Source organism: Pteropus vampyrus, unplaced genomic scaffold, assembly GCF_000151845.1.
Source record: "Pteropus vampyrus isolate Shadow unplaced genomic scaffold, Pvam_2.0 Scaffold26, whole genome shotgun sequence".
Taxonomy (NCBI): Eukaryota; Metazoa; Chordata; class Mammalia; order Chiroptera; family Pteropodidae; genus Pteropus; species Pteropus vampyrus.
The window spans coordinates 3,180,046-3,202,038 of record NW_011888807.1 but is presented as its reverse complement, the minus strand read 5'-3'; the positions used below and the strand labels follow the sequence as shown (position 1 = coordinate 3,202,038).

The following is a 21,993-nucleotide window of genomic DNA, read 5'->3' as shown; positions in this document are numbered from 1 at the left end:
GAGGAACTGAATTTTTAATTTTAATTGATTTAAATTTTAAAAGCCTCATGTAATTTGTGGTCATTCAGCTGTAAGCAAAGTACCTTGGAATAATATTTGTTGTGGATTCCAGTGATGAAGAGAGAATGGAAGGACAAACATGAAGTTTGAACTCTTCTCTATAACCATTGAGTCACCAGGTTCTATTACTCTTTCATAATGTCTCTCTTTCTGTTCTTCTCTTTTTATTTTTATACTTCTCTGAAAAGTGGCTATCACTTTCATTTCCATCCAGTTCTAGAGATTTTTGCAAAGATGAACCTTATTAAAGCACTACTTTAGTCAACTTAATTATATTATCAGTCTGCTGAGATACCTTCTGTGGCTCCCAATTCTCTATCTTCAGAACCCTCTTCAATCTGCATTCATAGTTGTAAGGGTTTGCTCCAACCACAGTGTTCAACTTGTTCATACTTCTTGCCTTTGCCATTTCTGTTACTTAGATAACTCTTCTGTCTAAATCCTCCTTAGCTTTAAGGCCTAAGCCCAGCTTCTAGTTCAAGTCTTCTTTGAACCTTAGTGATCCATTTAATATCTTGTCATTATCACTCCTTGGCAGTTATATACATCCTGAACCTTCTTTGTGTTGTCATATACAGAAGTAAAAAAAAAAAAATTCAATTATAAATTTATAGAAACATCCAAAACAAGTTCCTGTAGGAATTAAATCTACTCTTTATATTTGTCGGCTGCCTTCACAAGTCTATTCCAGTTATAGCTTGAATTCAGTTAATTAAAAAAGAGTGGTCCTATTCTTCATAGCTTGTGTTCAGTTCTTTTAAGCTATTCTGTAAATGTTCAGATTTTCTTTATAATGCCACACAAGTTGTAATGGTCCCTGGGGATGTCTGTGGTGTTACAGGGTTGAAATTTTTATTGTTTGTAACTTGGAGAGTTAATAGCCTTAAAGGCAAAAGTTTATTTATTCATTCTACAGGTACTTATTAAGTGCCTGTTATATGGTAGGCATTATTGTAGTAGATGGGGTTATAGCAATAAAAACAAAAAACAGACAGGAATTCCTATATGCATGGATATTTAATAGTATCCATTCTTCCTCTGAACCAGTATGCTTAGATATAATGCTTATTTTGTAAGGAAATAATTAACATTCCATTTAGTACTAAAGTATGATACTCTTTATGACATTTAAATTATGAAGTTAAATTGTTTTTAATTTAAAGTCTAAAGATTTTTTTTATATATATATCATTTGAAACAGAGTATCCTGAAGATGTAGCTCCTACTGTTGGATTTTCCAAAATTGACCTTAGACAAGGAAAATTTGAAGTCACCATCTTTGACTTGGGAGGTGGAAAAAGAATTCGGGGAATCTGGAAGAATTACTATGCCGAGTCCTATGGAGTAATATTTGTTGTGGATTCCAGTGATGAAGAGAGAATGGAAGAGACAAAAGAGACAATGTCGGAAGTGCTAAGACATCCTAGGATATCAGGAAAGCCTATATTGGTGTAAGTAATGTTGGTGTTATTGTAAACATAGAGACAATGGCATTAGCCAGTGAAGAAATTTACAGAAGTTACAAAATACTGTGAATAAGCTAAAATAGTCACGCTCTAGTATGATAAAATGTATGCAATTAACTGGGAGTCATTAATATGCCAAGGCCTTGTTACAATGCTCTCCATAGGGATTAGGGGTTAAGGCTATATTATGAAGAAGCCTTATAATTATTATCTCCTGGGTAGTGAAATATGAACTCTTTATTTGATAATTTATTTTTTATCAAATTTTGCATTTTGAAATTGTTTAACAGATTCTAGAATGTTTTTTAAATTTTTTCTCTTTTAATAACTAATTTATATTTTGCCTTTGTCCTTTTTTTCTTGAAGAGTATTCTTATTTGAAAGTTATTTAAATAGTTTATTCTTCTAATGGCACATTGATTTCTCAATTTTTACTTTTATATTTCCAAATTAAATATGAGATCTCTCACTTAGCCATGTGCTTATATCATTTTGTCCAGCTGCCTAAACCTTTTTTAAAAAACAAAGTGACAAAAGACTTTTGCATTACCTGCCCTCATAACATTTCTGCACAGTAAACACCAGATGGTGGTATAAGTACAAGACATGGTAAAGTGAAAGTAGTTTGCTTTTAAAATTGGATGTGAGTTGGATGTGTGCCCTTGTCTTGTCAGTTTCCTCTCATTCTTGTGATTCTTACTAAGCATTTAAAAATTTTCTTTCATTGGTCCTCAGTAGTAAATGAACATTTTAAAATGAGAAAGTTTGGAAACTCTGATTACAAAAAGTAAAACTTTGTTGCGTCATTTATGGTAAAGCTTATACTGTTTAATTTTTATGCATTTAACCAGTCAAAGAAGTTATTTGATTTATGTAATCTTACCTTTTTGAATCTGGGGGAAACTTTAATAGATATATAGGAAGAGTGAAGTTTGTTGAACCCCATAGGCTAAATTAGTCTCTCAAATGTTTAAGTAGAAAACCAATGACTTCTAGAGTAAAAAGTATTAATGACTCATATTCATTCGTAAAGTAATTGTGTATGCCTTTTTTTAACCTAATAGTTATTTAATTAATTTATTCTTTTATTTCATACATGTGCTAATTCGACAAATATTTATTGAGCATCCACTGTGTGCGAAGGATTGTTCTGGTGATAGGGATGCATTTGGGAACAAAAACAATTAAAATTCATGTATGACCTCAGAAACCCATATTCTAGGGAGTGAGACACGCAATAAGTGTAATAAATAAATTATGTTTTACTTTAGGTGATAAGTATATTGAAAATAAAGCAGATAAAAGAAGATTGGGAATCTTATGGTGGTGGTGGTGGTAAAAGAAGCATGTTACTCTTATAATTAGGATAAACATAGTAGATGTTATTGAGAAGATGACACTTGAGGTGAGAGAGTCAGTCATGCAGATAGATGCATGTGGAAAAGCACCATGGCAGGAACACACAATTCATAAGTGACTACGGTGATTACTGAGTAATCAAATAACTGTCAGCAAGATATCTGCTTTAAGTACTGTCACTTCTCTCAGCAAGTGAATTTCCAGAATAGGGGGAGGAAAAAAAACGCCACAACTAGGGTGATTGCTTCATCATTATAATTGCATAATCAGTAAGATCTCACAGACATGAGAAGTAATTATGGATGGTATAATATGTTTATGAAATATAGAATGGTTTACCATGTGACCACTTTTTCTCACTGGAGTTTTACAACCATAGAATTTTTATTAATAAAGGTAAACTACCTTTTGAAATGAATGTGCTCCAAAAAATACAATATGTACAAAAAAGTATGTTCTTAATAAATTTAGAAGGTATATGAAAGAATGAGTTAAAAAAAAATGATTGACCTACCATGCAAAACTAACCACTTCTAACATTTCAATGAACTTTCTGTACATATTTTTATAAAACATGAAATGTATGCAGTGATCATATATTATATAAAATTTGATATTCCACCCTTTTTTATGTTTATAAATCCCTCTTGAATATCTACTGCAGCCCCATATTTGGAAGTTCTCTTGTTTACATTTTCCTTTCTAAACTACAATTAATTTCTCTTGTTGATGTTACTGTTTGAATATCATGTGAATATCTTTACTGCTCTATATTTCCTTTGGTATTATCTTCTTTCATCCCCTCCTCACCTCTCCCCTGTATTACTGATAGCAAAGGTTTCTTAAAGAGTCTTCCTCCTTCCCAGCTGGCTTGTTTATCCTCCAGGCTCTCTACATTCCTAGCAGGAGCTCTTTATTTGATATTTTTCAAACTACAAAACTGGTATGTGCTTTAACAAGTGAAATAATACAAGAATATAAAAAAGATATGAGCATTCTTTTTAAAATCCACATTTGATCATTTTAGTACTCCTCTGATTTAAGTCCTGTATGTTGCCTTCATAGCTCCATGAAGCTAGGGAATTCTGTTTTTTAATTGATATAACTCTAGCACCTAATAGGCATGACATTGAAAAGTTCACTAGATAATAAGTGGGAAGGGCCTCCAGCAGAACCCTTACTAAGCTCAGTGCTAGGGGCTAGTGGAGAGTATGAGGAGGGTACCTGAATTAGGAGGCAGTCTACAGTTCTCTTGTTGCACACAGATTCCTGCCCATAGACGTCTGAATCTCTCAACTACAAAATCCAGTGTCGGCATCTTGTCTGAGCTTAAACTAGTTGATTTAGGTCTCACAAAGCCTCTCACAACTCACTTAAGCACCTAGATGACTTTCTTTTCCCACCCTCTAATAATAAGCAAATAGAGAACAAACACAGACCTGTGAGAAGATTTATTCCTTCAAGAAAGGAAATAAACCTGAAGAATGAGAATCTTGTCTATAATCACAAAATTACAAATTGATAGAACCGGATCCATTCATGCTATGGAAAATGGATTAGGTGACCACGGTAGCAAACTCTGGACAATCTATCTCTGCCTGACTTCCTTCTGCACAGCAGCCTGACAGCATATGTCCTCTCAAATGAAGCCGCAGCCAAATTTCACTTATGTCATAGATTTGAGTGTTCTCTTGAAAAACAGGAATCATAGACCATAACTAAGCTTCTGTTTTTTAGCTCAGAAGTTCTGTTTGGCAGCTCTATAGCATTTACCACTTAATCAGCTTAATATTTTAAATTAAAATCTCTGAAATAAATGGTGGAAAGTTGAAAAATTGTGTTTAGACAGAAGACAGATTCTGAAATTTGGATTCTAAAAGCTAGTGTGAATTTGTTTATGATCTTGGCAAGTCACTTTACTTCTTTGGACTTAATGGTAGAACGTCTCTTCTATAATAAAAACTGTAAAATATTGTAATTCTTCTTTCATATTCAGCTGTATATAATAATGTAAACCTTACTGTAGCTATACCAAGAATCCATTTTAGTAAACACATAAAAGTGATTTATATTCCTTCTAAAGAGAGCAAAATTAGATGCCATGCAATCATTCTGCTCTGTTGTCGTGTTAACCTGTTTATTTACCTAGAAAGTCTTTTTCTCTCATAGCTACTATAGAGATGAACCTATACTCTGATTAACTAAGGTGTAAATTATGTTATCTACCCTCATGGCCCTCCCCACACTATTGCTTTAACCATTTGAAACTTAATTTAAAACTTAAAACTAGATAATCTTGACAGATAAAGAAGACCTTTCCAGGAGAAAAAACTTTTGCTGTTATATACAGCACTGAAATTAGCAGTAATCCCAAATTTGAAGTTCAACATCCACCATAGAAATTTTTCATTAATAATACAAGGTACTCTTTGTTGATTACCTATGGAAAGAACTGAGCTGGGAGATATTTTAAACATCTTTACCTATTGAAATTTTCAGCAGCCCAAGGTTACTTGATGTTATAAGAAGGCACATTTCTCCTGCCTAGTAAAGTCTTGAAAGTTGGCATCAGGGAAATAGTAAATTACCCTCCCTTTTTATAGTTGAACCCCCTAACATTTATCATTGGATAACTCTGGAGATCCACAGGCTAAAATTTCTTCCCAGGAAGATAACAGTTCTACTTGGGTTAGCACACTTGAACTCTCGGAATGGTACCACTTTCTCATTACACACTGTCTGCCTTTCTGTGGAGTTATATGACCTAATTTAACTTTTGGCCAAACCTCACAAATTGGATGTTTCACAACAGAAGTGATAAATATAGAGAAGTTTCACTCAGGGAAGAAAACATATCTCTGATCCCATCTTACTAGGCGTTATGAACATTTCCATAGAAAAAAAGAATTTTTTGACCTGGAAATCTTTGCACCACGGATGGCTTCCCAGGACACTCTGAAATCACAAACAATTCTGAGTGCATATGCATTTTTCTTGGGAGCAGTTCCTAGCTCTCATCAAATTCCAAAAGGATTTCATGACCAAAAAGTTAAAAACCATGACAGCTAGTTTCCATATTAGGAGAAACAATAATTAAGCTTTTATTATTGCTCTTTCAATAGGGATATTTGTCTCCAACCTTTATATGCCTACTAGACTCACCTTTCTTCTAGATAATATTACAGGAAAATGGTAGTTTACAAGTTTTTTTTAAATCATATTCTTTATTATAAGTGCACTAGGTAATGGATTTTCCTAATACTGTTAACTAGATTTTGAGTCAAATGTACTTTTACTAAGTTAGACCTTTAAATAATGATAGGAGAACCTGGGTCTTTTTTAGAACGCTAGACACCTATAAGTATGAAAGTATGGATTACCTATGTCACTAAATCACTTAATCCTTAGATATAGTGGTGAGTCCCCTAATTTCTGTTTTTACCATGTGAAACCTCTACTCACTGTATTTACAGGGTCCATTGGCTTAAGATGTCTCTTTTTCAATGGAATTTTACCAAGCTGTCATCTTCATAAACCTTATTCAGTTATACTGTTGACTCACCTCCAAACTTTCTTGCTGAGGGCTCCTATTTGTCCCTGATGGCATCCATCTTCACTCATAGCAGCTATAGTTTACAGTGAAGCTTCTCAGCTGGTTGACTTCCTAGGTAATTTATGCACAAGGAGCTTTCTGAAGTTCCCATCCTTCCCCTCCCATGCCCCAACACACTCTATTTAATAAAGACAAAATACAAAAAAAAACAAAAAACTTCTGTTGGCTGTGTCGTTAGACAGCAAGTTGTCTAGGGAATACCTACATCAACCCAGGCCTCCTGAATTCGAGAGCGTAGGGCCAGGGATGCTTCTGATTTTTTTCACAGGTTTTCCAGATCATTTTGATGTATAGCAGAAATTGAAAATTACTAGTCTAGGGGCAAGTGTGGGCTTTGGAGTCAGATAGGCCTTGGATAGCTTACTTAAATCTTTCTGAGCTTCTGTATCTCTACTTGTAAAAAAGGATTTTAATACCTACATTATCATGTGAATTTCAAGTAATGTGTTTAAAGCATCTAGTGCAGCGTTTTACTAGTGTTCTATAAATGTGATGATGGATATGAATAGTTATTGTTGATGATATGTTGTGTCCAGGTAGAGATCAATTAGGAGATCCACTTTTAAAGTCTCATCATATGTATTCAGACTACATGAAGCTTTTGATTACAGAAAATAATATTGTTTAGTAAGAATATGAGCCCAAATGCTCATATTTTTATTTTTAATATTGTATACTTTCAGAAACATTAGATTACTAATAGTATGCCTCCAATGCTTGAGAATTTTTTTCATTAAGGTAGTAATTTTCAGTAAAAATTACTACTTTTAGTGCCTATTAAGTGTGTGAAGTATAAAATACACAAAATGTTCAGCAACTAATTAGTTAAATATCATGTTAGTTTTGTTGCTTAGGGCGATACAATGATTTTAAAATATAACAATGAAAATTGTGTGTGCTACATTGCTATGAAAATTTCTATGAAATCTTGCTTTAAAACCACTATGTATAGATATAAATGCTAATAGAAAATCATTTTACAAATCCCGCTGGATAAAATTATGCTAATGACTATTACATGGTAATTAATATTCTTAGTTTTCATGATAAACAATTTAGGAACAATTATAAATAAGCATCCATAGATAAAAGGATATAGCACAACTTTAGAAGGGACAGAAGAAATATGTCTGTCACTACCTGATTAGTTGGGAAGTTTATCATCAGTTCTAAATTCATCTTTTTTATGTTTTTTAAACATTTGAAGCTGACATATGTGAAACATCTTTTCAGTAATGCTTGATAATTGAACAGTGGAAAGCTCTTAAATTTCTTTATATTTTCTAAATGACAAATTATTTTATGGTATTAAGATATATATGTATATATATATTTCTTCTACCATAATCCTACTGTGCTTTTAGTTAGTAATTTTGCCTCATTGTTCTTTGAAGAAATAGAAACTGTCACATAGGAATTCTCTCACTTTTCTGCCACCAAATTTGCTCAACTATCTGCCTTTATACCTAAACCTTGCCTTCTTTCCTACATATGGAAGAATTGTTTCTGCTCCTATTCAAGGCCAGCTTCTCCATTTGTACTCCAGATTCCAGCCCTTTCTACTTTGGTGTATTATCACTTCTCTCTCTTATTTCAAGAGTTTCTTTCTGTGGATCATTCCATCAGCAGAATGTGCTCGTGTGTTTCTTAACTTTATCATGGAATCCTTTGACTCTGCAGTCCTCTCCAGCTATTGACTCCTTTTTATAATCCTCTATTCAAATTTCTGGAAAGAATTCTTCATATCACATTCTTTCCTCAATATATTCCACTTGTGCTTAAACACTCTTCTTTTGCATTACAGCACATTTCTTGGTTTTCCTCCTACTTCACTGATGGTTCCTTCTTAGTTCCCTTTATTAACTCTCCTTCTGCTTTAAGTCTAAATTTTGGGATACCCCAGGTTTTTTTCTGGCCTATAGTTTTTTTATATATATGTACTTCTAAGTGAATTTAAATACCATTTATTGACTCAAATGACCCAAATCTGTACTTTTAGCCCTGACATCTCCTAAGAGCTGCTACTCACATAACTAATGTCTTAGAAACCTCACCTTGGACATTTTATTAGCATCATAGATTTTCTTGTTCAAAATAGGATTCTTAATTTCTTCTCACCCCCACCCCTAGTTCTGAAACCTTCATTTCTGTCTTTTCCCATCTCAGTAAATGGCAATATTATCCAATCAATGTTCAGTAGTTTCTACCTCTTAAATCTCACAAGTTAGTCTATTTTTTTTTTTTTTTTTATCACCACTGTATAGTATATAGAGTAGTTAAGAGCTGGTTCTGGAATCATACTGCCTGAGTTCAAATTCTGATTCTCTAGATAGAATTTCTGTGACCTGGGACAAAGAAGGTTGCTTAACATTGCTGTATCTCAATGTTCTCGTTAAACTTGTAAAGTTATTAGAATAATGCTGAGACATAGCAAGTACTTTATTAATCTTGAATATTAGTACTGCTGCTATCACCATCACTTTCATTTTCATCTTAGTCCAAGTCTCCATCATCTCTTACTGGGACTACTACATTAAACTTCTAATTGTTTTCTATACCTATATGTTGTCCTCTACTCACCTGCCCTAAATCCATTCTAACTAATTCTCCATACAGTAGATGGAATGATTTTTTATCAACTATAAATTATATAACATTATTCCCAGGCCAAAACCAGCCTGGGGGCTTTTCATTGATTATACCTGCTGTAAACTTCAGACTTACTCTGAACTTTAGCCCCTGCTGACTTTTCTTAACTTCATGTCTTACCTCATTGCCCTTTTGCTACTATGATACAGCCGTACTGCTCATTTTGTTTGTTTGTTTGCTGTTTTTTTTACGCCTACAGCACCTGGTCTTCCTAGGTGGTCTCCCATTCGAGTACTAACCAGGCCCGACCCTGCTTAGCTTCCAAGATTAGATGGCATTGGGCATGTTCAGGGTGGCATGGCCATAGACTTTTTTTCTTTTTTGAATGGAGTAAATTATACCCTCTTCAGAGTCTTTCTACTCTTTGTATCCTGTGCCTGGAATATACCCACCTTTATCCTCATCATTCATATCTTCACTTAATATAACTTTTGAGTAGCCAAAAGTAGCCACCTTGATAGTCTCTATCTCATTATACCCTCATTTTAAGTCTCTGCTGAGAACTTAAATAATCTAATATTTGTATTTATTATCTGTTTTCTCCACTAGAATGTGAATTACAAACCTCTACTCTGTGAGTTCAAACTGTATTCCTAGCCTGTAGTATAGTGCCTGGCTTTACAATAAATCGATGGAGAAACTTTCAAGACTACAATTACCTTTGTTTTTTTTTTTTTTTTACTTTATTTGCCAACCCTTCTCATCTGTAATACAGAGTGTCTTGAATGGACCTGAGTGTCTTAATTTACCTTCTTAGGCCTTAAACTAGATTCAGCTCCCAGTTAACAACTAAACTATTCAGGATTTGTTGACCACTGAGTTAACTGACCTATCTGAGCATAAAAGATTTAATATGGCTTCTAGTTTAATTTTGCTTGATTATAGCATTCTTTGAGGTCCTATTTTATATAATTCTTAACTACTAAAATACTCTCAAATGATCCCAAAAGGATTGTTTAAGTAGTTGTCACTTAATAACATTCATCTCATAAGGAATTGGGCATTACAAAAATACACAATAGAATGTGATACCTGATCAGAATCTTAAGATCATTCATCTCATTGTCAGTAGTTAATCTGTGAGTTTAAAGGCAAATATACTGTTTTTAGTTCAGTAAATGAAGACTTGTTTTATGTTACTGGCTCCGAAGTTTCTACAATTCTAGTGGGTGAGGGCTAAAGGAGAAAGGTATGTGAATGGATCTACGAAATGAAGAAAAACAAGACACTGAAATATGGGACATTCTTCATTCTAAAGCTGGAAAACTTTCTAAAATAGCTTCTTTATTTTGAGCCGTAGCATGGACAACACCAACAACACAATACCCTACAAGGATTTCTTTTTTTATATTTTACAGCTAGTCCAAATTTCTCTTTAGTGGTGTTAACATATTCTTTCGTACCATTCACTATCATTTCAATATTGTTGATACTTTCTCCTTGTTCCTCGACTAAAAGAGATATCTGAATGAAAAGCTCCCTTAAATCCTTTATTTGGTTCTCCAAATTAACAAGTTCCTTGTGTCTCTGTTCTATCTCTGAGAGTTGTGCTTTAGTAATATTGATTTCTGTAAGCAAGCTTTCATTAAAAACTTCCCATTTTCCTTGATGAAGCATATCATTTACTTCTTCTTCAGGCACTTCTTTTCCACAAACTTCAAGCTGACGGAAAATAAATGTCTTGCATTTCTCTTGCTTTGCTGTTATTGTGTCATTGTATATAAACATAGTTTGCTGAAAATGGCGGAACATCGTAGCATGCTGAGATTTAAGTATCCTTGTGACCACTGATGATGGACCATTTTCAGCCTCTGATTTTTTAACTTCTTTTACTAAATCATCCAAACCTCTATTAATGTGTTCTGCTTGGGTTTTTATCTCCTTTGTAATGCTAGACTCTTTCTTAAGTAGACTAAACCTTCTCATTGAAGCCACTAGACTTTTCTGTTGTTGCCCAAATTTTTGAACATCATCTGTCAAATCATTAATACTTTCCTGTAGTTTTTGAATTTCATGTAGGTGTTTCTCAGCTACAGGCTCTCTCTCATAAATAACAGCTTGCTGCAGAATTATTCCTTGTTCCTCTGCTTCTGTAGTTGATATTTGCCTGTCTCCTGAGAGTTCAATTTCCTTTGTTCGTTGCTTTAGTTCTTGAAGTCGGTCCTTCATCTTCTTTTTCCTCCTAAGAAGAAGCAAAAATGATTGTGGTGAACAAAGAAAAGTTTGGTATTTTCCCCTGGGTGCAGTTGGTTTCACAGAACTATATCTCCCAGGAAAAATCTTCCTAGTTTTCTGAAGAGGTGAAAAAATTAGAAAAATCAATTAGAATTTCTTCATAAAGATCACAAAAATAGGAAAGGTAGTGTAAAATAATTTGTAAATCTTTGCATGATGCGGGGCTTCTATGAGCCCCATCCGGTTGAGCGAAGTAGCTGAGAAAATGGTGATATAGATTTACAGTTGCCTCAGAATAAGTTTTTGTGCCAGGATACTGCCACACAATAGATTTTTCTTGCTAGAGGAAGGTATATCTCAGAATGGAAGATTTGACTTAACTGTATCTTCAACTTTTAAAATTAAAAGAACACTCTAAAAGTGCCCTATTACTAAAGATGCTGTTCCCAGTTAATTGGTCTATGTAATGTTAAGAATATACTCATTTTGCTAAATATGCATAATTTAGTTAAAACCATTGTAGTGACAGAGTAGATTTCATATGAGGGCTTTAAGCAATATAAATAGTGTTGAATTTATTTTAAATTTTCTGAGGCTTCCTGATTAACACATTATTTGATATATTTTGTTTTCTTATTCATTGCGTACATATGAAAATGTATTCTTAATCTGATTGTGCCAATTTCTGATTTTTACCATTCCTCTGCAGATATATCCAGACTGTCTTAGAACAACAATTATATTAAGTGATATTTTTATAAACATGAGAATGAATATATTTATATAAAATTTTATTTTGGAGATGCTGATAATATTGACATCACATCTTGTGTTTGTAGATATCCATGGGATCAAATTGATGTACATAATTTATATATAGCGAGATATATATATGTATATATATGTATGTGTATATATATATATAATGATATGCCTACATATCCAAAATGAAATGATAAAAAGCAATCTTTGTTAATAAAATGCTTTATTTTCACAGAGCATCTTGGACTTAGAACAGCATTTAATAATGTCTTTCATGATATTTTTTGCAGCCAAGAAGAAGCTGTTAAGGGAGTTACAAATAGTTCATTGAACCACACATAATGTCAGTATCAATCAGGGAAAAAGGTCTCTAATGTTATGTTGTTATGCTATGAGACTCAGTGTTTGATAAGTTTATGCAAATATTTTTGTCAGTGATTTGCATGTTGTCATAAAAGTCATGCTTATCAGATATGCTGATGGCACAAAATTTGGGGAGATCTTCATTATGGTGAAGTACAGAGTTGGGATTCAAAGATTAAAATAACATGGAACACTATACTAAATGTAACAAAATATTTTTTACTGGGGTAGATATAAAATATCATACCTAGTTGTTTAGAAAATACCTTCACATCTACAGAATGGAAGGCTTTTGCATTTATAGCAGTGCTTATGAAAATTACTGGAGATTTTAGTTAATCACGAGCTTTCTTTCAGAACTATTAGAATAGTCATTATGCTTTCATGAATAATGGTGTGATTTTAGATTGACTAAGATATTCATTTCACTGACTCTACACCAGTCAAAGCAAATGGGAGAGGAACTGTGTTAAGTTTTGAGTCTCTATTTTGAGATGAAAATTTATAAATTAAGAATTTTCCAAACTGACTTAGAAAAGATGAGGTTGGAAGAACTTTTGAAAGAAATGATAATATTTGTCCTGCAAAAAGAAGATGTAGGAAATAACCACAACTGTTTTCTAAAATGTATGGGTCTGGATTTATACAAGGAATTAGACTTACTTGGTATAACTCCAAAGGGCAATGGGTGGAAATTACATGAAGAGAGGTTTAATTTAGTATAAAGAAGACTCTTCAAACAAGTGGAGCTGTCCCAAGATGGGATTAACTGCTTCATGAGATAATAAGCTTGCTGTCACTGGAGATGTTCAAAATGTTCTTGAATGATGACCCAGTCAGGGATGATGTAGAAATGATACCTGCATTGTGTAAATGTTAAACCAATGTCTTGATAATATTCCTTTGGTTTCAAAAGACTGACATTTTGTCACATAATTACTGACGCTTACTATATGCAAAGATTTAAGTGATGTAATATAGATTCAGTAATACCTGTCCTTGAATAATTTACTATCTGAGGGCAGATGGACCAATATACAACTAAAAGGACAAATGTTATAATTTTCAATCCTGATAGATCAGTTAGGCAAGGCCTCTCTAAGGAAGTATTTGATCTGTGAGACCTAAATGTTCAAAAGATGAAAAGCCAGGAGAGTCCATCCTGTGTATAGGAGATGGGGTGCCATGGCAATGAATGGCACTGATGTGTTGTAAGAACAAAATGAATGTTTGCGTGAGATAGAAATTAATGTGAAGAGTAACACAGGAGTAAAGAAGTCTGTAAGACAGGGATCAGATCATAAAAAGCCATGTGGGCCAAAGACAGTTTAGATTTTATTCTATATGCAGTAGAAGACAAAGAATAAATAGAGTATTGATATATGATTTATGTTTTTAAAAGATCACCGTATAGAGCACAGTCCCCAACCTTTTTGACACCAGGAACCAGTGCTCCTTTAAGAATATATGTCCTGATGATCTGAGGTGGAGCTGAGGTGGTAATGCTAGTGCTGGGGAGTGGCTGCAAATACAGATGAAGTTTCTCTCTCTCTCCTGCCACTCACCTCCTGCTGTGCGGCCCAGTTCCTAACAGGCCACTGACCGGTACCAGTCTAAGGCCCAGGTGTTGGGGACCCCTGGGGTAGAGAATAGTTCTCTGAGGTGGGGAAAATAGTTTATAAGCGGGATGAATGATAAAGCTGGGTAGAATAAATGGGAACCATTCAGGATATATTTTGGAGATAGAAACAATAAGACTTACTGATGATATTAACCCATCAGCAGAACTTACCACCATCACATCTTAAATCACTTTCAAAGTGTTTTTCTCCTGGCTTTCCTTTTACTTCTTTGACTCCTCCTCATTTTTTTTTTTTTTCCTGGTTTCTTCTCATCTCCCTCACCTCTGAGTTTTGGAATGTTTCAAGGCTCAATTCTCTTTTTATCCACCATCATTTTCCAGTCTCATGGCATTAAGTGCTCTGTGGTAGCTGATGACTCAGTTGTTTTTCCAGTATAGACTGCTCTCATAACACCTATATCTATTCAACAGCTCCATTTGAATGTGTGTCAAAAATAAGCTCCTGATCTTCCTCCCATCTCCCAAATTGCTGCTGCTTCTCAATAAACAGCAACCGTATTCTAGTCCCCAGACCAAGAACTTTGGAGTCATTCTTGACTACTTTGTTTTGTTCTGCCTCCCTCCCTCTTCCCTGTCCCCGCCCCACATTTCCCCCCCCCCCTCCCCAATGCCCTCCCCCGCCCCCCACACACATCCAAACTATTAGCAAATATTGTCAGCTTTTTCAAGGTATATCTGGATCCAGCCACCACTCACTACTTCCTGGTCCAAGTCACCATTTCTCACCTGAATTATTGCAGTAGTCTCCTATGTGGTCTCCTTGTTTCCTCCTTTGCATCCCCTTCCCCTTTGGTCTTTTTTCACGCAGAAACCAGAGTTAAAATATAAGTGAGATCATGTCATCCTTGTGCCCAAAGCCTTCCTTTAGTGTTATCTCTCAGGATAAGCCAGAGCCTAAAAGGCCCTATGTTACTTCTCCACCCCTCTCTTTAATCTCTCTGACCATGCCTTCTACAACTCTTCACCTCCATCTGCTTCAACTACATTTTGCTCCTTGCTAGTCCTCACATAAACCAAGGACTATCCTGCTTTAGGGCTTTGGACTTGCTGTTTTCTCTGTTTTGAGTGCTCTTCGCCATGTAGTGCTGACTTATTCCCCCATCTTCTTTAGGTCTTACTGACACCCTCTCAGTAAGGTCGCCCTGTCTGGAACTGCAACCATGCTTCCCAGCTTCATTTTTTTCCACAGCACTTTTCACTATTTAACATACTATATATTTTTTGCTTCTTTATTATCTGCTATTTCCCCCAAATATGAGCTTTCTGAGGGCAAGAATCTTTATTCATTCTGGTATTACTAGCACCTTGACGAGTCTCATTTATTCATGTTCTGATATTAAGCTCTTGATACCTCATAATTTCTTGAGAACTTAATACATGCCAGGCACTGTTCTAAACGTGTTGTATGTTCTTTTAAGAACTCAGAATTAGTGTTACTATTATCTCTATTTTAGAGATAATGATATTAAGACTTGAGCTTAAGTAACTTAACCAAAATGTCAGCTCATGGTAGAGTTGGTAGAGTTGAGATTCAAATTCAGGCAGTCTAGTTTGAAGGACTCTGCTATGCTATAAAGCTTTTTTCAACCGTTTTGGGTTCTCTATAGAGATCAGCTCAGATGATTTTTGAGAAGAGGCAATTAGGTAAGTGAAGTGGTTGGGAAAGAAGCTGGATCACAAGGAATAAAACCTTAAAATCTGTTTTTGATGGAAAAGTTCTTTTGTAGCTATTAACAGTTTACTCTGGAACATTTCTTGTGTACTTGTATTGCTGAGCATTTTAACTACTGGTTGGAAACTTTTAAGAGCAAGTTTTTTTTTTGCCTATAATGTTCCTATAGTTTTCTGCTGTTTACTTTAAATATTTTAAATACTTAAGTAGCTTGAATTGTTTTATTTTACCATTAATTTGCATAGTAAAAGTAAAAAAATGTTAAAAATTTGCAGCCTGTGTATAAGAAGTCTCTTATACAAATAAGAGACTTCTAAGTTGGGAAGGGCGTTCATGGCCTCTCTCTCTACCATTTTATTCCACCTTACTTGCAAGGAATAATTTTCTACCTTAGGAATAGAACTGACTGAAGCTATTGGTTTACTAAGATCTATGGGAAAAAATAATAAGTTACAGTTTTAATCTGGAAAATCTGTAAAACGAAGATTAGTCAATGAGGAATATAAGAAGGAAATTTAGATAGGACTGCAAACTTTGAGAGTTGGAAAGTAGATCAATATAAAACACTTAGTAGTTATTGATCCATATGTTAGGCATGTACTCTAGGAGTATATTTCTTGGCCTTCCTCCTTAGCAAATAAGCAAAATAGAGAAAACATATATAATAGTATATGAACTTACTATTTTTATGACCTCTATTAAAAAGAAAACAAGGTGATTTTAATTGAGAAAGATTTTAATACAAGAGCAACCAACTAAATGTGCAGAAAGTTTGATATTCTCATTTTTTATATCCTTTTTCCTCCTTTTAAACTATAATAAACAAGTTAATTTATAAGTATATGTAGTTTTGCATATTGGGTAAGTTATTTATAATTATAGTTAATTGTAATTAACCTAATGTAGTTCTTAATATAAAATTCAGATTTTAAGAGATAAGTTATAAAGAGTTTTAGCTTTATAAAGTAATTTAACCTGGAATTTTTAAATGAGTTTTAAATGTTAAATTTATGAAAAATTCTTCCTGGTCCCGTTTTATCATTTAAGATATGCTTGATTATGCCAAAGTGATATCTAGTCCTCAAATCTTGGTGGATTAAAACAACACAGATGTAGTTCTTGCTCACATTTCATGTCTGTGTTCCCACCTTGGTCACTCAGAGACCTAAGCTTCACCGTTTTGAATACACGGTAGGTCATCAAAGTAGCTAGCTGGAAGGACCAGAGAGTCTCTCAAAGACATTAAAATGCTGTAGCCTGAAGCTATGCATGTTACTTTTCTTTACAACTCTGCTACCAACTAGAGAAGGATGGCAGTGATGTGTAGCCCTCCCTTGTTCTCCAAAGGAGAGGCGAACCTGGTTTCTTCTACATCCATTGTATATTATAATTTGATTCCGGAAAGAATCTTTAGAGGTTCACTAATGAATTTCCTAATTTTTCTTATTGAGAATCAGGTTAACTGTTTTACCCAGAGCTTCTTAGTAATAGTACTGGTATAATAATGAAAGCTTCCTGGCTGTTGGACCAGTGATTTCCTTTCATGAAATTCTTGGCCTTTTCTCTTTATTCTCAGTGTTCTGAAAGTTTGCAATAACATACCTAAGGTTAAGTCCTTTTGCATAATTTGCTAGATATTTAGTATCTCTTTTCAATCTGAAAATTCATGTATTTAGGATTTTTGGGGGGAGGGTCCTAATTTTTTAAAGAACTTTATTCTTTGTATGATTTTCTTTGAAGTTCTCTTGTTTGGATGTTGACTTTCTTAACTACTCCTCTAATTTTCCTAGTGTCTGAAAGGTAAAGTGACTTGCCAGAGACCACACAACCTAAAAGTGGGCTACTCCTCTAATTTTCCTAGTGTCTGAAAGGTAAAGTGACTTGCCAGAGACAACACAACTTAAAAGTGGCAGAGCTTACATGAAGTTGATGTGTATCAAGTAGTGTGTTATGTTATTAGTTATAAATATTATGTTTAAAAGAAAAAAGTTCTTGTAGGAGGTAATATAGCATATCAGATCAGATCTAAAATAATTACGTTGTTTGCAGCTTCATTAGGATCTTTAACATAAATCAGACCAAATTAAGAACTTTACAATTGAGAAGAAAAGGAATTAGTTCTGACCTCATAGACATAGTGTCACAGAGAGTCTCTAAGAAATTTTGAATCTTATCCTTGGAACCATGTAGAGACTGGGATTTTTATATTTTCTTCTGCTTTAACTCATAGTCATAGGCTGAAATAAGATAGATAGGAGGTGAGGTATACTTCATTCTTGTTTGTGTACACTGAGTTCTGTTTCCTATTGTTGTACTAATCTGTTATGGATTCTTACAACTACAAAGTATTTAACAGATATGCAATTTTTTGTACTATTTTTTTTAAACTTGTGTTTCTTATAATACTGGAAAAAGAAAAAAGTAACAGTATCGGATACTCAGATGAGAATGGAGGGATCAAAACAAAACATTTTGATTTTTTTTATTCATGAGAATTAAGTCCTATCTAATGCTTAGTAACGGCTAAGAAGCATTTAACAGCCTTTTAATTTCACAGATAGTGTCTCCAGCTTTCTCTTTGGTAACATGATAGAAACAAATCCTGAAACAATCCCCTCTAACATTTTTATGACTGGATAGTATTTTTTTTTTTAATTAGAAATAAATCACCAATGCCATCAAAGCCTTTTTTTTTCCCTCCTGAAGTATCATAGTTTGTTTGTTTTTTTGAGAAATAGAATATTTCAAATTGATACTGTAGCACAGTATACCTTTGCAAAATGCTTTTGGGAAGGTGTTTTACTGTCACTGATTTCAGGCACCAAGATATTCGACTCTGACCCTAGCACCATTTGTCTTTTCCTGGGCTCCTGTCCATAGAAGAACAATTTCCTGAAGTAGTACCATACCTTCATATTTGAATAAAAGGTACTTTAAGGAACTCTTCAAAATATATTGATATGTTTTTTATATTCATTAATCTTAATAAATTTGCTAGAAAAAACATTTTGAGTCTTTTTCTATAAATCTCTATATTTTCCTGATATTATAGGAAAAACAGTCATATTTTTAGTGCTATATATCATGGCATGCATATTATAGTAAATGATGTTTATAAAAAATCAACTGTAAATATTAATTGTTCATCTTGGTTTATGGATCCTATGTCTTCATTTATTTTATTAATATTTAAAGCATATTTATGTTAAAGATCCTTTACATTATTAGGTTATTTCTGATTTCTGAGGAATAAATTTGTTTGTTGTGGCCATTGACTGTTTCTCTTGGTGGTGGGCAGGTGGATTTAGTGAACTTTGAAAGTAGTTTATCTTCAATGAGGCATTATACAAGAATGCCCAAAGTGCTCTATATTGTGTATATATTCTTAAGACATTTTTGTCGTCACTACTAGGGACCCATGGAGTTTGCCTATGGTAGCCCAGGCAGTGAAAATATGGGCCTAATGCCCCTCTAGTGATTTTTACAGCCTGAGTGGATATTTCACTTCTTTGTTATAATCCTGGACAAGCTAACAGAGATTTTCCTATCTCTGTATACAGACTGTTCAATTTTTGTTGGTTTACTACTTTATCAGGAAACTCAGTTTTAGTTCCCTCTTATGCACGAACCCTAAGCCCCGGCTTCTAGTAGTTCATGGACTTGCTTTAATTCTTACTCTCTACTTTGGCTATAAGTGTGTTCTCTCATCATTTCTGACACTTGGAAATTTCTCTTTTTTACTTCAAATGTAATGATGTAGTTTTGAAATTTGTCTTTTTTCCCCCCTAAGATTATATCAGAAACTTTTCTATGTAGAAGAGGGAGGAATTTCTGTTCTGTGCATCTTTGCAGAGTTAACATCTTCCCCAAACCCTTGTTCATCTCTGCAGATACTGAATTCATGGAGGTACTCAGGTGGATTTACATGCTGTATATAAACTGCATTTTCTAGTAGTTACATACTAATAACTACGTATATAACTCTTTCCAATTTAATTGCTTAATCATATATCTTCATAAAATAGAATATTAGGCAAAGTGAGACAACTAAGCATATTAGAATTTAAAAGTTAGAAGAGACAAAATTCATGTCATTTAATTGCTTTGACTAGGTGAAATCAATGACTACTATTTTATACCACATTATCTTAAATTTATTTTCTTAATGTTGGAAGAGTTCTATTCATGAATCATCTTTCAGCATGTTTAACTTACTGCATTGCTATACAGTTTTGAATTCTGTCAATAACTGACTATCTTTGAACTTAAACATCATATTTGCAAAAAAAAAACCCCACTAATACATAAATATGGTAATTGACTTTGACAGTTTGTTCTGGGAAATAGAATAGTAAGTTGTACGACTCAAATAAAAGTTTCTCCACCCTATTACAGACAGAGAACATTCCCAGGAACAGAAATATGAATAAAAATCACCTAATGCTTCAAGAAATATACTCTGGAATCAATATTTTATAGTTTTATAGATTTTTTTAAAGTAAGATATATTCTTTCTATAGTTACTATATTGATTAAATAAAATATTTCAAGGAGTGTAACCAGTTCTTATCCGACATAAAATGGAGTATTCTTTTGCTTTTGTGTACAAAGACAGCTTGCAGCATTTCCCTAGTTCAAGGCGAAAGGAGCTGATGTTATTGGAATATTCACCTTTTTGACTACTTAAAATGAAGAAAACAAACTAATAAAAAAAATTGCAAGTTGAATATATTTTCTCTAAGTTTAAATTATCTGACTTTGTTTTTGTAATGCAGTCTTTTAGGGCCTTTTTTGTTCTACTTTTTATTGAGTTTAAATAAGTTAATTGTTAACCAACTTGTTTAATGTAACATTAAGACCATTTTTGTTTAAATATTAAGATGGCTGTTATTTTGAACTCTCACTTACCTGATTATAAAATATGCTGTACATACATAAAATGATTTTTATATTAAATTTAAAATCATAGCCATAAAGATAATGTTATAGGTATTACTTAGTCCACTTTCAAGTCCACTCTTAAAATACTTATTAAAAGCCATTATTATTTTGATTTGTGAAATGGGTTCTTTGCTAAATTCAGCATAGCAACAATTATAAAATAACTTTGAAGAAATATCAGAAAATAAATATGTTTTGGTTAAACTTATATATTGCTTAATTTTAAAAGTATCAGATATATGTATATATGTTGACTTTAAACGATGCTGACTTAAATTTTTTTAAATATCAAACCAAGCATATTAAATTTTATAATTACGTACTTCTAATACTTTAGCTACAACATTAAAATGTGAGTACTTTGATATTTTACAGTGGTCCTTTTATAAGAAGATTATTTTCTAATTTCCTGAAATTAATTTTAAAAGATTCTGGGAAACAACAATGAAGAAATTAAGACTTGCTAGAAAATTATCTTAAGTTTTTTAAAGGTTATACTTATGTGTCAAATTTGGGCATACACTTATTTTCAGAATTAAATGTTAAAGTGTTCTTTAAAGGAAGCACAATGTGACTAATTTATAGTCAATCTACAAAAGAAAGAATTTTAAATTTGTTTTTATAGGATCTGACTTTCTAGTGTTTCCAAATTGAGAAGATATTTTTAAGAGGACTTAAAAGAAAAAGTTGATTTTTGTTAAAATGATCTATTTCTGAGATCTCTAAACCCAAATTCCATTCAGTTTATCAGCAGTTTATGTGAGTAGATCAGCTGCCTGTAGCCTGGTGCAAATCTGAGCAAAACAACAGTTTTACTTGTCTGTTGAGCTATTTTTAAGTGTGACAGATTTCAAACTATGGATGTTTCACATTAAAAAGTATGAAAAAGAATGGTTTATTTACCTTTGTCTTGTTCCTTTTGTTTCTGTTCCACCTGCAGTTTTGGAGTCCTGCCTTTGAGAGAGAAACCTGTTAACGCTTTGATCAGATTATTTAAGTCTCTATTTTATAGTTCACAGGCAATTTTTGTATGGTTTTCATATAGTTAACTTAATTGAAAGCCAAACAACGAAGCCAAATAAGTTAGAGATAAAATTGTCCTTTTGCTGTTAATATCAAATGAGAAGAACAAATTGCTTACTTCACACCTGGAGAATCCGGTTCTGCCTGTTAACCGCCCATTCTTTAGATTAAAGGAAGATCGTTTTCATTGGAGCTAGCTGGTAACAGGAAGTCCTTGTTAAACTGCCTACATAGAGTATTTGGCAAAGGCATTGTAATCCCAATCCTA

At 33.4% G+C, this 21,993-nt stretch overlaps 2 protein-coding genes and 1 pseudogene across 2 annotated transcripts in view; 1 reads left to right on the top strand and 2 right to left on the bottom strand.

Moving 5' to 3' along the window:
• ARL13B (ADP ribosylation factor like GTPase 13B) overlaps positions 1 to 21,993 on the top strand; it is a 63,335-nt gene that overhangs the window by 19,910 nt on the left and 21,432 nt on the right. Inside the window, exon 3 of the mRNA XM_011356431.2 lies at positions 1,262 to 1,511. Coding sequence (XP_011354733.1) covers positions 1,262 to 1,511 — 250 coding nt within the window. The remainder of the gene's footprint in view (positions 1 to 1,261; positions 1,512 to 21,993) is intronic.
• On the bottom strand, positions 9,338 to 9,456 carry LOC111737445 (annotated as a pseudogene).
• On the bottom strand, positions 10,419 to 21,924 carry STX19 (syntaxin 19). The gene is made up of 2 exons (XM_011356403.2): positions 21,606 to 21,924; positions 10,419 to 11,329 (listed from the first exon to the last, which is right to left on the bottom strand). Exon 2 carries the CDS (start codon positions 11,314 to 11,316, stop codon positions 10,432 to 10,434), a length of 885 nt encoding a protein of 294 aa, XP_011354705.1. The 5' UTR covers positions 11,317 to 11,329; positions 21,606 to 21,924; the 3' UTR covers positions 10,419 to 10,431.